General features: G+C 47.0%; 1 protein-coding gene across 2 annotated transcripts in view; it reads right to left on the reverse strand.

Annotated features, from left to right (window-relative positions):
* Window positions 1–17,305, reverse strand: part of CSMD2 (CUB and Sushi multiple domains 2) — a 693,739-nt gene that overhangs the window by 131,561 nt on the left and 544,873 nt on the right. For both annotated transcript variants that reach the window (XM_086378081.1, XM_086378078.1), the window contains exons 29-31: window positions 14,678–14,865; window positions 3,503–3,697; window positions 2,257–2,373 (exon numbers count right to left, since the gene is read on the reverse strand). In XM_086378081.1, coding sequence (XP_086234207.1) covers window positions 2,257–2,373; window positions 3,503–3,697; window positions 14,678–14,865 — 500 coding nt within the window. The remainder of the gene's footprint in view (window positions 1–2,256; window positions 2,374–3,502; window positions 3,698–14,677; window positions 14,866–17,305) is intronic.

Genomic DNA, 17,305 nt, shown 5'->3' on the forward strand with positions numbered 1-17,305 from the left:
GCCCTCTCTGAGGAAGGAGCAACTGCATTGGTTAGGCAAACCTCTCTACCTCATTTCCCTCTGGCAGATCCAAGGGAAGAGGCAAAGTGACTTTTCTGAAGCTCCTACTGTGTGCCGGGTACCATGCTTGCAATGCATATGATCTTCTTGAATCCTGACTCTTCCAGATACCCGATTTTAAACAAAGAAACTGAAGCTCATAGGTTAAGCGAGTTCCACAAGGCCAGCTAGCTCATGGGAGGGGGCTGAAAAGCTGGTGGACCGTGGCCCTGAGGAGCCTTTTTTCAGGTAAGGCCTAAGGACTCTGCCATTTGATGGCTAATACAGGCTCTTTCCTCAACTGTCGAATCTCTGCCAGTCACTGCTGGAGGGGTGGGGTTGCTGACACTGTGGGGCCATGGGGGGCACAGCTCCATTTCAGACCCTGGTAAATTCTGCTGGCACTTATCTCCCAGTTGGCCAGGTGCATCTGAGAGCAAGTACCAGGGTGAGTCTTTCTCTATTTTGGTTCAAGCCTTGAGCATGTAGGAAGTCAGGTGTGCGTGCACATGTGTGTTTGTGTGTGTTGCATGTTGGAGCGGGGAGGGACTTGGGCCATGGAATTGACTTCCTGGGGGAAAGAAAGGCATTTGCAATGATGAGTATAGCGGTGAGTGGTGTTAGAGACTCTGAGCTCTCAACTCACGGGCAGAGGAGCAAGAGGGAAAGCCTGTTTCAGCATCCTGAAAATGGACACTGACCAAGGGATGATGGCAGAAGTATTTCCATGCTCTCTCCTATGGAGGTGAACCGGATGGGCAAGGTTCACACACTGCATTCTAGTGGGAAGAGGCAGTCAAAAATGAAAATAACAACACTTAAGCAAATAGATAAACAAGATAATTTCAGATAGCATTGAATTTTAGAGGAAATGGGGAAAAAATGACAGAGCAAGGCAAGCCACTTTAGATAGGGGATCAAAGAAGGACTCAGGCTTGGGACAAATATTTCAGACCCAAGATAAAAATCTGCACTTCATCCCTGGGCTTAGCATCACTAACAAAGAGAAGATGCTCAGGACAGGTCATGACCCTGCCGAGAACCAGCTCTTCAGGTACAGGTTTCAGCTCAGGGAGACTGCTCAGCCTGGGGCTGGGTGCCTACAAGGGCATGAGCTCTTTATTTCTGGAGAAATTCAAGTATACTCTGCATGCCCACCTGTTAGGGACTAGGCACTGGGTGGCAGGTGGGATTGGAGAACCTTCCAGTACTTTCCTAGCTCTGACTCTACAAGTCACAAGCTCTTGCCACACTAGTGTGTTGGGGAGCGGGTGTGCACACACACAAATGTGCAGGTGCTGGCGTGGAGCTGGTGGTGCCAGATGGTGGGAGCTGTGAGTAGATGAGGCTGTGAGTTTACAGAGGGCAGAAAACACATCTGTCTCAGCTCTGCAGCTCTGGTTCCCAGCAGAGTGTGAGGTCCCTAGGAGGTGTTAAATTAGTGTTTAGTGAATGATCAGCCTTGCCCCATGCTTACTCCATCCTGTCTCTTGGGAGTAAGCAGCCAGTTCTCTGCGGGCTGCCCCCTCTCTCTTGTAGATGGTCAGGACATACAGATGCCCTTTACCCTACCAATGCCAACCTTGTTTAGAAACAGTTGTTCCTCTTCCGACAAGCAGATTCAGGGAGAAAGCAGTCCAGCTGGTCACTGATTGCCCAGGTACAACCAGCTTGTGCCCCTCAAGAACTTCCTGAATCCTCCAGGGCTGTTGGACTCCTAACTAGCCCACTGCCAACCAGGTGACAAGCCTGGCTTCTTTCTGCCTGGGTCTCTTGGAATCTGGAGGCTCCTCTACCTTCCCAGGGCACTGACCCACTCCTCCATTTTTTTTCTTGCTCATCCTACCAATGATAACGTGGCACCCAGTTTCCTCCCCTGTACTTTCAAGCCCAGCTCCGTCCCACTCCTTCATTTCTCCCTGCCCTGCTGCCACTCTCTCCTGGGTTTCCAGGCAGCCTGGGGCTGCAGCGCCTCCATTCATACCCGGGCTGTGCTAGGGAGGCCTGGGTGTACCCCCCTTCTCTCTGTCTTGGCTGGTTCCTCTCTAATCACCCCACCCCTTGGTTCCAGTGGGTCTCACTACCCGCTTCAGACTGCTCCGTTCATTTCCCAATAGGAGCCATACAGTTGAGAGTGGGATTGGGATGCAATTGGGAAGCGCTTGAGAACTGGAAGCAGTTGGAAAACATAAACAAACACACAAAACAAATCCATACCATAGTCCTTGGGCACGGTGACAAAATACAGGCAGATCTGTCCACTGGTGTAGTTCTGAGGGTAGTTGGGGGACAGGACCACTCCATCTGAACCCACATACTGTCCCCCACAGGGGGCTGAAAGAGAAATCAGGTAGAGGCCAGGTGACCTTGGGGGCCTCTCACCAGCTGTCCGCCTCTGTTCTGCTCACTCCCAGCCTAAGCTTCTGGCCTGGTGGGGACGCTCTGTGGAGGAGCCACTAATGTGGAGGAGGGAGTTCTGGGAACATTTCCCGGTCCTACCCAAGCACATCCATCTCTGGCCTGGCACATGGCCTGAAACCCACCCTGATGCTATCAAGGGCCCTCCTGTGTGCCTGCCAGTCCTTGCCCTCTAACCAGTGATGCTGGCAATGGCCCCTGGAGGCCCAGCCTTGAGGAGCTCTTCAGGAACCTCTGCTGGTACCAGTGGGACCTGGACATGGTCTGCTGCCTCTCGGTTGACGTCTGGGTCTGGGCAGTCAGTGTCTGCATGGCTAAGGAGTGGAGGCTTCCCCGAAATAGCCAACTGGGGACAGACAGCTCACGTGACCCAGCCATGGTGCCCACTCCCACAAGGGGTGGACCGCAGAGCCAGCCCTTCTCACCTGGGTGAGGGGCCTTCTTATCGTTTCAATTTAAGTGGCTGCCATGCCCCCAACGTTCTGGCACTCCATCCGCTCCCTCTCATCAGGGTCCCATGGCTAACCCAGATGCCCATGGAATTAGCCCACCCCAGTGGCCTTAGTTCTAACCATATGAACTCGCAGGGGTTTTCCCTAGGACAGGGAACCATCTCAGGGTCATTTTTAAACTCCCCTTCCCTGGTGTCTCAGACAGTAAAGAATCTGCCTGCAATGCAGAAGAGCCGGGTTCAATCCCTGGGTTGGGAAGATCCCCTGGAGAAGGAAATGGCAATCTACTCCATTATTCTTGCCTGGGAAATCCTATGGATAGAGGAGCCTGGCAGGCTACAGTCCATGGGGTTGCAAAGACTTGGACACGAGTGAGCGACTAAGCACAGCACAAGGACACTGTGTGATCTGAGAGGGATGCCACGTCGACAGGGACTGGTACACCTGGTGAACTGCCAGCCTTTCTCATTCACAGTGAGCCCAGGGAGCCCTCCTGTGAGGACCATGTCCCGCCTGCCCTTCCCCTAGCCCCCGGCCCCTTCCGCCTCTCTGTGCGTCCTCGCTGCCTCTGCCCCAGCCCCACGTTCCTCCACCTGTGCACACTGGCCGGGGGTGGTTCCACACTGGCTTCCCATCAGGCCCCAGAATGCAGCTCAGGGTTGAGGAGCCCTCCACCTCGTAGCCCCCATGGCAGTAGTAGGTGATGGAGGAGCCCAGCTTCAGGTCGGACCCCACTCGCGTGCCGTTCTTGATGGAACCGGGATCGAAACAGGACTCTCGTGGGTTTTCTGGAAAAAAGAAAAATAAACACATATACGCAGAGAGCTGGCTCATCAGTGGCCTAATTCCAGGGCACAGCACCTGTGGGGAGACCCTGACACTGATTAGCTATGGAGGATATGGGGATTGGGGACTGACAGGTCTATTCAGATCTGGAAACCTCTCTAAATTTGGTTAAAAACTGGGACTGGAGAGTGAAATAATGCCATTTGCAGCAACATGTATAGACCTAGAGATGATCATACTAAGAAAAGTAATTCATACAAAGATAAAGACCACACATATCACTAAGGTGTCAAATCTAAAAAGTGATGCAAATACACTTATTTACAAAACAGACCCATAGACTATGAAAACAAATTTATGGTTACCAAAGGGGAGGAGTTGTGGGGGAGGGATAAATGAGGAGTTTGGGATAACAGATACCACTGCAACTAAAACAAGGGAATGGCAGCCCACTCCAGTGTTCTTGTCTGGAGAATCTCCATGGACACAGGAGCCTGGCGGGCTGCAGTCCATGGGGTCGTAGAGTTGGAAATGATGAACGACTAAGCACACTGCAGAGCACAGGGGACTCTACTCGATATTCTGTAATAACCTACAGGGGAAAAGAATCTGAGAAGAATGGGTGTATGTATATGCGTATCTATCAGTTTGCTGTTCATCTGAAACCAAGACATACTGTAAAATCAACAATGTGTACATGCTTAGTTGCTTCAGTCATGGATGATTCTTTGCAACCCTATGGATTGTAGCCCACCAGTCTCCTCCGTCCATGGGATTCTCCAGGCAAGAATACTGGAGTGGGTTGCCGTGCTCACCTCCAGGAGATCTTCCTGACCCAGGGATCAAACCCACATCTCTTATGTCTCCTGCATTGGCAGGTGGGTTCTTTACCATTAGCACCACCTGGGAAACCCATAATCAACTATATTCCAGTATAAAATAAAAATTAAATTAAAAATTAAAAAAAAGAAAGTAGGGCTAGACGTCCTTTTGAAGAGTGAAATCTCCCTTCTTCTCTCCACTTTCTTGCCCTGACCCTCCAAGGAGGGAGTTCCTGCTGCACTTTCGAGGCCCTCTCACCCCTGACTCACTGCTCTCAGGGGAGGCACACGCTGCTCTGACTGATGAGAACTGACACGCCGTGGTTTATATCTCAGTCGTGACCAGGTCACGATGGTGAAGGTCAGTACTTGGGCACAGTCCATCCCTTTGCTCAGCTTTGAGCCTTCACCCTCAGCATGGAGCCTCCTGGTTTCTAGAAGCTTGCATTTGTGCCCTGATGATGGGATGGCCCTGTTCATTGTCTCTGCCTAGAGCTTAGGGTGGAGCAGTTCCAGACACACTGCTAAGTTTAAACTCAAGTGGGATCCAGAAAATGGTCCCTTGCCTAACAGAGGACCCCTCATGTGCCCTGTGTTGTATCATCTTGACCCCCACATCAAATCTGTCCTTCCCCAAAGCTTAGCGTCTCTGGCCAGAATGCAACTGATACTGGGTGACCCATTTGTGAATTGCAAAGATACAGGGAAACATCACCAAGTCTTATACTTCATCTTTTCTTTTATAAATTCACAGTGGGTCAAATATTATTTGAAGTTCAGAAAACTTAAGTAACTTGGAACCAAGTTCACATAGCTCATATGAGGCAGAAAAAGCTGTGGCACCCAAAATTCATTCCTCCCACCTGATCCTTTTAAGTAACGGAACCCAGGGTTTATCCAGAATATCAAGGCACCAGCTAAGATCTATACCTTCCAGCCTCCCAGGCAGCTAGATCTGGTCAAAGAGTAGTAAACACAGTCAGGACAGATCACTGCCTTCCGAATCACTCAGAGTAAAAGCCCCAGTCCTTACAAGTCTCCAAGGTCCTGCACATCCTGCCCCAATCGGCCCTCTGTGACCCTGATCCCTACTGTCCCTTTGCTAACTTTGGTCCGATCACATTGGTCTCTGTGTGCATTCTCCCATCCTCATGGCTCCCTTGTCACTTCTTGCAGGACTTAGCTCAATATCGCCTTCTCAGTGACACTTCTCTGACCAACTCTTCTTTTTAATTTAAAAAAGTTTAAAAATTTTGTGGCTGCGCCACATGACATAAAGGTTTGAACCCACATCCCTTGCACTGGAAGCACAGAGTCTTAACCACTGGACTGCCAAGGAAGTCCCCTGGCCAGCTCTTTAAAATTGTGATATTCCTCTCCCCAGCACTCCCCATCACCCTTCACTGCTTTATTCTCTGCACTTCTCTGCTTTATTCTCAATACTATCTCATACACCATATAGTTACCTAATTTCTTTCTATCTCCCTCCACTAGAATGTAGGTTCCAGGAAGGCAGTTTTCCAGTTTTGTTCACTGCTGTAGTCCAGTGCCTGGCATATGATAGGCACTCAATAAATATTTCTTAAGTGGAGAAAACTCTTGAGAGTCCCTTGGACAGAAAGGAGATCAAATCAGTCAATCCTAAAGGAAATCAACCATGAATATTCATTGCAAGGACTGATGCTAAGCTGAAGCTCCAATACTTTGGCTACCTGATGTGAACAGCTGACTTTTTGGGAAAGACCCTGATGCTGGGAAAGACTGAGGGCAGGAGGAGAAGGGAGTGACAGAGGATGAGATGGTTGGATGGCATCACTGACTCAATAGACATGAGTTTGAGCATCTCTGGGAGATAATGAAGGACAGGGAAGCCTGGTGTGCTGCAGTCCATGGGGTCGCAAAGAGTTGGACATGACTTAGCAACTGAACAACAAAGTGGATACATGTGGGACTTCTGGAAAGACTGCTGAAGGGAAGGCGACTCAGCTGAGAGAATATTCATTGACCCTTCCTTTACTTCCATTCCTCCTTCCCACAGTTTGGAACTCAGATGTGGTGGATGGACCTCCAGTCGCCACCTTGGATCCTGAGATAACCTGGAGGACGGGAGCCACGTAGCCATGATACAGCAGAAAGACACAAGGAACCTAGATGGAGACACTTCAACAGCTTTGGGTGAAAATCTTCAGATTTCTTTCACAGAAGAATAGACTTCTAAACAACTGCGCTTCTGGGTAACTGCCACACTGGCATCCCCAGCTGGATATGACTGCCCAGAACATTACTCTACGTCAGAGAGTCCTTTCCTCCTTTCTGTGTGTGGCAAATTCCTACACTTTTCAATGTCATACTCTCCTGAGAAAATGTCCTGAATGTGGCCTTCTTTCTGGCAGAATTTCATTTTTCTTTTCTTGATTATCTTGGTAGGTCGGGTAAGTGCATTTCTTTCCAGTGGATTCTGAACTCCTAAAGGACAGGGATCTATCATCTATTCTTCTCATAACCCTGGCAACTAGCACAGAACTTGGCACTAGGGCTGACTCTATTTGGCATGTAATAGGGCTTAATAAATGGATGCTGAGTTGATTGGCTGAACACCTCTAGACTTAGAAAATCAACATCAGTGAGCCAACTACAGACTCTGTTCTATCACTGCTCACATGTCAGAGCAAGAAGAACTCATCATTCCAAGCACTGTCACATTAATAATAACGACAAGGCTAATGATAATGATGATAGCTTCTTACACAGGAATATCGTTTTGTAATTTTCAAAGCACTTTCCAATCTGTTATCCTGCTTGTACCTCACAATACCCTCTGCAGTAGGGAGGGTCAGGTATGCTTCTGTTCCGGTTATAGATGAGGAATGTGGTGATCAGAGAGGCTAAATGAGTTTTCCAAGCCATTCAACTATTAAGAGGTAGAGTTAATACCAAACTCAGGTCTTCAGGCTGCCAAACCAGAGCTCAGCTGTGAATGATAAAACTAAATGACTAAAACATCATGATGATAATAACAAATAAGCCCCAAGCCCTCCAAAATGAGAAAATTAAAAGAACCAGATTCTTTTTGTCCTAATAGATAAGGCCTGTTTCCAAATGCAGCAACAGCAAAATATTGAAAAATGACAACCCAAACAGTAAGGAATTGGTTTAACAAAGTTGGATTAGAGCCATCCACTGAAATGTAAGCAACCTTTGGAAAGAATAGCAATCACTTCTTGGCCTTTTGGCTAAGATCAAGTAGAAAGAATAGCAAAAGTCTTTGAATACTGATATGGAAGGGCGCCCAAGATCTATTGTTGGGCAAAACCCAAAACAAAGCTCAAAAAAGAAAACCCAATCCATATTACAGATTATATACAGTGTGATCCCCATTCATATAGACAGGGATCTGCAAACTGCAGTTCACTGACTCACTACTGCCTGTTTTTGTAAATAAAGTTTTATTGGAACACAGCCACGCCCATTTGTTTACATATTGTCTATGACTGTTTTAGCATTATAACAGCAGAACTGATAGTAGCAGAGACCATCTGGCATGCTAAACCTAAAATATTTACTCTCTGGTCCTTTACAGAAAAGTTTGCTGACCTCTGGTATAGAATTTATATTACTTTCTCTCTATATATATGTATATATATAAAATATCTGGAATGAGATAACAAGCCATTTATACTGGTACTTTAGGGAATGGAAGTATTGGGAGATGTTAAGTTTTTAGAGCATATCTTAAATGCTTCTGTATTAGTTGAATTTTTCTAATAAACATGTGTTACTTTTCTTATATATTTATTTTTGTAGAGCATCTTACTTTTATTGTTTTAATTCATTATCCTTTCCACCATAAAACTATACATCAATGTGTTCTTCTATTAGTCATAAAATGGCATTAAGGGCACATAATCCAGATAGAATCTCTGAAAAACAAAATTATTCTAATTTTAATGATTATTCCAAATAAGATTCTAAAAGAGAGCATACATTATTTTATTTTCCAGGAATATGACATTGCTGGATCAAAAAGTTAGAAGGAGAACATATTGTACACATGATGCCTCTCCTTTCTGACTTGGAAAAGGTATACAAATATTCAATGTATTAAAAACATCAATATTAGTTAATGATGATATGATAGTAGATTATCAGTGAGCTCTGATTCCAAAATCAGTAATTTCTGTCTTCTCTTTTAAATATTTTATTTGTCTTGCTATCCAGTGTTATAATAGTTATAAGGAATACTGTATTCATTATTTGAAAAATGTTTACACTTAGAAAAATCTGAAGAAAAACATGTGTTAAGTTGAAAGTAAGCATAAATGAAGAGATCTTGAATTTAGAAAGACTAGGGCAGAGCTGAGTGGGGGGAGCAGATACGGAAATCTGGTAGGAAAATTCAGGCTTAAAGTGTTACTTTTAAGGGCTTGAAAGAGAAAATAGGTACTTTTTAGTAAATTTTGGAAAAGTTGACTCATCCTGGCATTTCCTGAGTTATTTCAGGTTCTCTAACACTTGCTTTGAACTCTTCTTCCCTCTGTCTGAGACCCTCTCCACCCCTGCTCTTACACAGGGGGCTTCTCAACCTTTAGGTCTCTTCTCGGTGAGGCCCTCACCATTCTGAAGCGGGCTCCCCATTTCTCTTTCTTATGGTAGTTTGTTCTTCCCTCACTTCTTATGCTTCTCGCTTCTTGTTTGTCTCCTTATTTATTGTCTGTTCCCTCACCTTCACGTTTCCCTCAAGTTGGGACTGTGACCCTTTTGCTCACCGCTGTATCCTCTGCATACAGCACAGCGCATGTCATGAAGTAGGAGTTTAATAAGCATTTGTTGAGTGAATGAATGGTTTCTAGACATGTGCATGGATGTCCTAGCCTGTCCTGGCCCAAGAGGAAACCACCACACCTGCTGGAAGATGAGAATAAAGGTCCCTCCCAACCACCTTACTGGTTTTTCTGGTCTGGAAAAAGACACAAAACCTCCCTGGGACTCGTTTTTCAAAACTGTGTTCAAAAGACAGGATTCTCATTCCCTCTACATCCTTCTAGCAGATGGAGAAACTACCCAGGAGGCTGCATTCAGATAAGAAGTGCACCAGAGCATGGGGTAATAGAGATACACAGCTGACATGACTGCATTCAGAGTCATCTCTTAGAAGGGCTGCCCAGAGATGACCAAGACAGCACAGCCACCTTCCGGGAGCAACTGAACAGAGACACCTACGATCCCACCCCACCCACCCATCTTCACCTTAGATAGGTGGACCTCCAACGTTCCATTGTAGTAGAAATGCCTGTGAGCTTAGGATGTGAACTCCACGGGGCCTGGACTTTGCTTTGTTCCTTGCTCTGTTCTCAGCCTCTGTAGCAGTGTCTAGTACACAGTAGGTACTCAAAAAATACTCAGTGAGAAAATGAATCAAAATGCCTGATGGTCCCTTGCCCCTTATGCAAAAGTTTAATCCTATGATACCGCTCAGGGGACCGCTGACTTAAACTTGTCAATCTGGTGGTTCCTTTGGGATTGGGAGTTGGGATACAAATCGGGAAGTGATTCAAAGCCAAGAGGGAGGCAGCCGTGCTCTCCTAGGAGAATGGAGAAGCAAAGAAAACTAACCTACAAAGAAAAGTGAATGTGGCAAATACTCAGAAAGGAGCAGGGAGCAGGTCGAGTGGTTCTGGAGACGGAGGAGGACCATCCTCCCATTCAACCTCCGATTCTCCCACCTTGACTGTAATCCCCTTGGGACATCACGCTTCCTGCCCTTGGGGCTCTTATATTTTAAAAAATGTATTCCATTTTGATGCTAAGTGAGAGAGAGTTTTTGTCATCCATATTGTTAAAATACAGTGCTCTTTGGCTTAAATCAGTTCAGCTGTTAGTTTTCTTTTTATAATAAAGTCTTTCTGTCTCAAGTTGGTTTAAGTGTTTTTGTTTTTCACCTTTTTATAATAAATTACTCCTTTTTCTTCTTAATAGTTTCTTCATAGGAACTAAATCATCCCTCACTAAGATGGGACCAAATTGTTTTTGCTTTTCCCTTAGGAAGTTGGCAGGAAATAAGGAAAGACTCCTGGTCTGTTCACCCTGGATCAAAGAGGGGTTGACTTGGGTCAGAGAGTGGTTTTCACTACGTTAAGCCCAGCTGAGTTTGGCAACCTCTCTTGAGGTGGATCCTCACAGCTCCCAAAGCAGAACCATTGAAACCACAGCTCCATGGAGACCCAGATCCTTAGCATTAGTGGAGCCCTGGATGTCTCTAAAAGACAGGATTCTGCCTTTGGACAGAAGATGGCTTCTAGATAGATGTGGCCAACTATTCTTTTCCTAAAAATCCACACCTGCCTCAATGTGCAAGTCCTCTGTGGGCTACCAACTCAACCTAGGGTGTTCTACGGATTTGCAGAGTGTAGAGTATCTAAATTCTTTGCCAAGAATTGGAGAAGTATACAGGACACACACATGCACAAAACACAAATATTCATATATTTTAAATATATGTCCCATTCTACCAGGCTAGTTCAATGAACAAAGGTTCTATCTTCCAGACAAAGGCAGAACAAATGAAATATCTATCACACAGGAGGAGAAAGGCAATGGGATGGAAGAGCAAAGATCAAAGTGTGTGCCAACTACTGTCGAGCCCACTGCCAGGGGCTGTGCTGATTGACCAACCCTCACAACAACCTCTTCATGGAGTACCACTGTCCCTCTCTGACAGACAAGGAGGTGATTCTCAGAGAAGTTAAGTAACTTGTTTAAGGCCATAGTGGTGATAAGTGATGGTGATCTCCCTTATATAGATATTGAACGTGAGGGGATATCATCAAGTTCTTGGGATCCAGTAGCAGAGTAGACCCATTCTAGGAACCCAGGGATATGGAGAAGGAGACCATGGAATCTCCCTGGGTTCCACCAAATGGGCTACCTGTGAAGAGGGCTGGGACACAGTAGAGAGGTGATCCAAATTTGGAGGTGTGTAATCTGAGAAGGAAGGAAGGAAGGTCCAGGTCTCACCAGGTACCTCCCACCCCAAGTAGACACACCCACTTGGCACTTGCACCGTGGATCCTCATAAGGTGGCAGAAGGTGCACTGTGGGCTGTGTCTCTCCCCTTGCCCCTCCCCAGTAATTGGCCCCCTTTGGCTGCTTGGCAGGCTCGGGTGGCAGCTTGGAAGGCCCTATTCCCCAGAGCTTTGTTTTGTATCTGAGGACCCTTCCAGATATGGTCTTAGGCCAACAGCTGAACAGGGAAGGGGCTTCTTTGGGAATGAGGACCTAGAAGTGTGGGTGTAGCACGTGGATTTGTAGAGAAGACCTGGGGGAGAGGAGACCACAGCCAGGTTGTCATGACAAGGGGACCAGGGAGGAAGCTGAGGGAGTTTCTACCCTGTAGCCACTGAGCTCAGGGATGATGAAATGCAGTCATCTTATAAGAAGGTTAAAAATGGTGACATTTGGGGTAAAATTTTAGAATCCCTGCCATGTAGAAGACTCAGGTGGGACAAGCTAGATGTTACTCTGATTGTTGCGAAGGCCTGGCTGGGGTGGCTCCAAGTGCCACATTTGGGTGACTTCTAGCTGTGCTCAGCCACTTGACGGAATTTAATAAAAGGTGCAGTTGTGCAAGGTTTATGCGACTGAAGGATCAGGGAGCAGGAAAATTAAGGGTACTGATGAAAGTGTAATTAAAGAAATGAACAATAAAGAGTGAAGATGATGTCACGGCAGGGAGGATGGTGGTGGGCGGAGCAATGGGGGTCCTGGCTGAACCTAAGACATGCCTCCTGCTGGCGTTCCACAACTTGTGACTGCATTTGTTCTGACATCAGTATGTGGCGACTGAAGGCAGGAGGTTTACCAAATGGTGGTTATCGAGAGGAAGACAGGATGGAAGAGAATCCAGGCCAGTCCCATGAGGAAAGACGACCACAGGCAAAACTTTCTCTAACCTGTGCCCCAAGCATCTTTGAGAATTGTATCTGACACATAGCAGGCGACTGAGAGTCATGAGGATTTCGGTGAGTCAATGGACGCGAACTGCTCAGGACACTGCTGGCTGTTGGCAGACTACTAAGTTCACCACTATTATGATTCAGATTATTTGTGAGCGCGTGTGAACTATTCCCAGGAGTTGCCACAAATATTTAATGAAGGGACACTTTAAAAGGTTGCTGAGGTCCCACATTAAACAAGTGGGGGACGTGAGCCAGGAACTTTTTAAATTTTAACTGGTTCTGTGACCCCATTTGTACACACCGGCTCCGTTTGTACACACCGGCTGATGAGTCTGGCGGAACTTGGGTTACAGTAGCAATAACAAATTCCATCATCTCCAGAGAATCTACAGAGTACTTAGTCCATCCTGGGCACTATCTTCCTACATTTCATTTATATGTATAAAATATCTTTTAATTTAACCTTCTGCAACATAACTATTATGATCACCATTTTATAGCTGGAGAAATGGGTTCCAAGAGATAATATCTAACCAAGTTCACAAATCAAGCAAAAGATGGAGCTAGGATCTGGATAATGGCGCCTGGGATCATTAGAGAAAAAGAAAAGGTCAAACAGAATAATGGAGTAGAAGAAAGTGAAGTGCTCGAGAACCTGGGATATTTCTCCTGCTGCTGCTACAACTGGAATATTACAGAATGTTTGCAAGGTGCCAGGCCCCAGACCTGGGCTTTCATGCATGGATTCATCAAGTGCGTTTCTGTGCTGTAGAAATTATTCTACCATCATTTTGTAGATGCAGAAATAGAGTTTTGGAGAGGTTAAGTAACTTGCTCCAGGCCATACACACTATTGATCCGGGGATTTTTGCAGAAACAAACACCTGTGGCTGGTGATTTGCTATGTAAATGCTGGGAAGGATTGAGGGCAGGAGGAGAATGGGGTGACAAAGGATGAGATGGTTGGATGGCATCATCGACTGAGTGGACATGAGTTTGAGCAAACTCTGGGAGACAGTGAAGGACAGGGAAGACTGGCGTGCTGCAGTTCATGGGGTTGCAAAGGGTCGGACACAACTGAGCAACAGAAGAAGAACAACAAGAAGAAGTGAATATTGAAACACTCCAGTCAATAACATTTGGCTCACAAAAGACATTAATATGCCTCTGGTCAATAAGTCCTTAAGGAGTAAACATGAGCCCTGTACCCAGTTGATCTGATGTCAATGCTCTTGCCCAGGCAGGGACCGAGGCCTGCGTCAGTAAGCAGATTCTTATGCAAACACAGCCATGCCCATCCCTTTCTGATCCATCTTTGGCTGCTTTTGTGCCATAGTGGCATCAGTAGCACGGAGTAACTGTGATATAGACTGCATGGCTCACAAAGCTGAACTATTTACTGTCTGGCCCATCAAGAAAAAAATCTGCTGACCCCGGCTCGACCCCCATATCCTTCAGCTTGCTTTCATTAATCTGAAAGTGGAATGAGAACAAAAGGATGGGATAGCTGGAGGGATGAGAAAATGTGATCAAGGGATGTCATTCTGTACTGACCTACATGGGAGGAGAGTCTGACGGGACCCACATATACAGGTGGCTGAAGCACTTTGCTGGGCGCCTGATATTAACACAACACTGTAAATCAAGTGCACTCCAATATAAAATAAAAATTAGATGAAAAAAAGTGTCCGAAAGTGTCCTGTTTATGACAGGGTGCCAGAGGATGGCCAAGGAGTGCCCCTGGGACAGAGATCCAGGCACTGTGACCCCAGGACTCGGGTGGGCCCTGCATTTACCCAGGAGGGTGGGAGGCTTTGGGTAGAGACAGAGACTGAGCCTCACATCAGAACCCTCAGCAAATGCAGGGGCATGGCCTTGAAGACGCCAGCTGATCGCTTGGGCTGAAGTTATGAGACTGAAGAAGATCTAGATTTGACCTTTGTAGAAAAGGGTGTAAATGGGAGTCGTGATGTCAAAACAGAAACGAGGTGCAAGAAGAAAGCGAGGCCCCTTTTCTCCCGGGCCTGGGGCAGCTGGGTGCAAGGGCCCACTCCGAGGGCCACAGAGAGGCAGGGGCTCTGCAGGTGGCAGCAGGCTCCCCGTGACCCCGTCCAACCTTCTCCTCACCACACTACGCCTCCCCCATCCCTGGCCAGGTGTGGTTGGCCCTGCCCACGTCATCTCTGCCCGCCCCCCTGGCCCTTACCTGTGTAGTCGATGACAAAGCCGGTGTTGCTCACTGAAGCATCACTGCGGAAGGCGAGGAAGAGACTGTTGCTGCTGCTTTCGATGCGGCCGGGAAGCTGGGAGCCGTAGAAGCTTCCTATGAGGGGGCTGAGAGAGTCCCGTCCGTCGTAGATATGGAGGAAGTCGTAGCCAGGCTCCAAGTTAAAGCTGGGGAACAAACACATCCCGACCCCACCCCGCTGAGGTCACATAAAGGCTGGTACCCAGCCTCGGGCTCAACCAAAGGACAGGGCCCCCAACACAGCAAGTCCTCCAGCCCCCAGGCACCCAATCCCTGAGACCTCCTGGCCCCGCCCGACCTCCCAGTGAGAGAGAAGATGGACAAGGCAGGCTTGGACAGAGCGCCAGATTCTAGCATCAGGGTCCAGAAAGCTGGAGCCAAAAGCCTAACACCCTCTTTTTTTTTTTTTAAAAAAGAAGGTGTTTTAAAAAATTGAACTATATTTGACATGGCATATAAATTTGAGGGGTACAACATGCTGATTGACTACATTTATATATTGTTATATGATTTCCTTTGTAGTGATAATTAGCACCTCTGCCACATCATATAATTATCGTTTCTTTTTAGCGGTTGGAATAATTAAGATCTAGCCTATTACCAAGTTTGATGATTATAACAACACTGTTGTCTATATTCACTACACTGTGCACAGAAGGGAAAATCAGTTATCAGCTCTACACATCGAGTGGTCAGAACCCACAGAGCAGGCCCAGAAGCCAGGCCTCTTACCTGCCTCTACTATTCTTTACACTGTCCTAAGCTGCACCCGCTTCTCTGAGGGGTGAGAGCCACCCAGGGAGCCATTCACTGGCAGGAAAGGGCTCATTCTCATGAAGGACCCTCGCTTCATTCACTTCCCCCCTCCCCCAGCCAGTTTTCAGCTCACCCCATTCCTGGCTCCCCCACGGGTGTCTCTTTCTAAGAAATCCTGACCTTGGTCTACGAAAAAAAAACAACCCATTTTACAAACCTTCTTAGCTTAGCAAATTGAGCCTTAGAGTTCTTGAGTGTCTGAAATGGCTTGAATGAAAATGAGGGGAAATACCAAGGACCAGCAAGAATGTGGAGCCACTGGAACGCTCACCTCCTGCCGGCCGGGGTGTGAATTGGTTCAACCACTTGCGGAAACTGTCCTGCAGTATCTGCTGGACCTGAACCTATGCTTGCCCTATGCTGCCCCATGCCTGCCCCACAGTGCAGCACTTCCGCTCTTAGGTATACACCCAACAAAGGCGACTGGTGCCAACCAAGGGTGCCAAGATGGAAACCACAGAAGTAAATGGGTTTGCGGAGAACAGTGGTCTGATGCCAACTTGTTCACAACCCAGGGTTGGGATATTTAGATCCTCCACTTGGCTGGACTGAGAACCAAATGGTGCTTCTACCCTTTAAGACATGGCAGAGACAGGAGGCCTGTCTCTAGGACAGAGGTGGGGATAGAGCTGGCAGAGAGACAGGGGGTCTGGGAGGACTAGACGTGGAGTCACATACGCACTGGGCTCCCTGCTACACAGCGCCCTCTCACACTGCTGGCAGTGCAGGGTCACCCCCCACGGCTGGGTGGTATGGGCTTCTTGCCCCCGTAGTTCAGTTGCTCCACCTGCTCTTTCAAAGGTCACCAAGGGTTTGGGAGTGAGTCAGTTTGGATTCATTTCCAAAAGGCCTCCATCTGCCCTCGTGTCTCTGCAACCATGGGGTTTTATCTGAGCACTCGCAGTATGCCGGCCACTGTGCAAGATGCCCAGGACTCAGGCATGTCAGACACCATCCCTTTTTCAAGAAGGTTCTGGATTGGAAGGAAGTGAAGACATGAAGACAACAAAGTCTAAAGTCTGTGCAGGCTAGTGGGAACACAGCACCAGGTTCATCAGGGAGGATGGGAGTGAAGTTTGTGTTGGGGCATTAGAAGATCCTCAGGGATTGGACAAGGAGGAGAAAGGAAGTCACAGTGAGGGGATGAGCAGAAGCAAAGTCACGAAGTATGAAATAGTCTTGGCAACTGTGAGTAGTTCAGTCTGGCTGGAGCTCAGGGTTAGGACTGCGTTGGGGAACTGAGGGGAGAGGCAGGCCAGGGCCAGATGGTTTGAAATTAAACTCAAAAGACTGGACCAAAAAGAAAAACCCCAAACAAACAACTCCTCCCCACCCCCAAATTAAAACCCAAAACAATGTCTCCCTCTTATAGAAAAGAGGGAGACTTTGAAGTATTAAAAAAACTAGGGATATATCTGTTTCTTTCTTTGCTTTTAAACCGAGGTATAATTTATACATGCTGAAATGATCAGCACTTAAGGATACCACTCCTTCAGTTTTGACACGTGTCTATCAAGACCCAAGGTTTTCACCATCCCCCAAAGTTCCCGGTCGGGGGGGGGCCCTTCTCAGTTGATCTTCCCCACCCCCAGAAGATACCATTGAGCTGACTTTTTATCACTGTGGATCAGTTTTGCTGATTCTAAAATTTCATTTAAGTGGAATCATACATTATGTACTTATGTGTCTGTCTTCTGCTGCTCAGTGAGATATTTTGAGACTCATCCACGTTGCTGTATGTGTCAGTAGTTCATTTCCTTTTATTGCCGA

This window comes from Bos grunniens, chromosome 3 (genome assembly GCF_055505025.1).
Source record: "Bos grunniens cultivar Pamir isolate PY7600 chromosome 3, Bosgru_T2T1.0, whole genome shotgun sequence".
Lineage (NCBI taxonomy): Eukaryota > Metazoa > Chordata > Mammalia > Artiodactyla > Bovidae > Bos > Bos grunniens.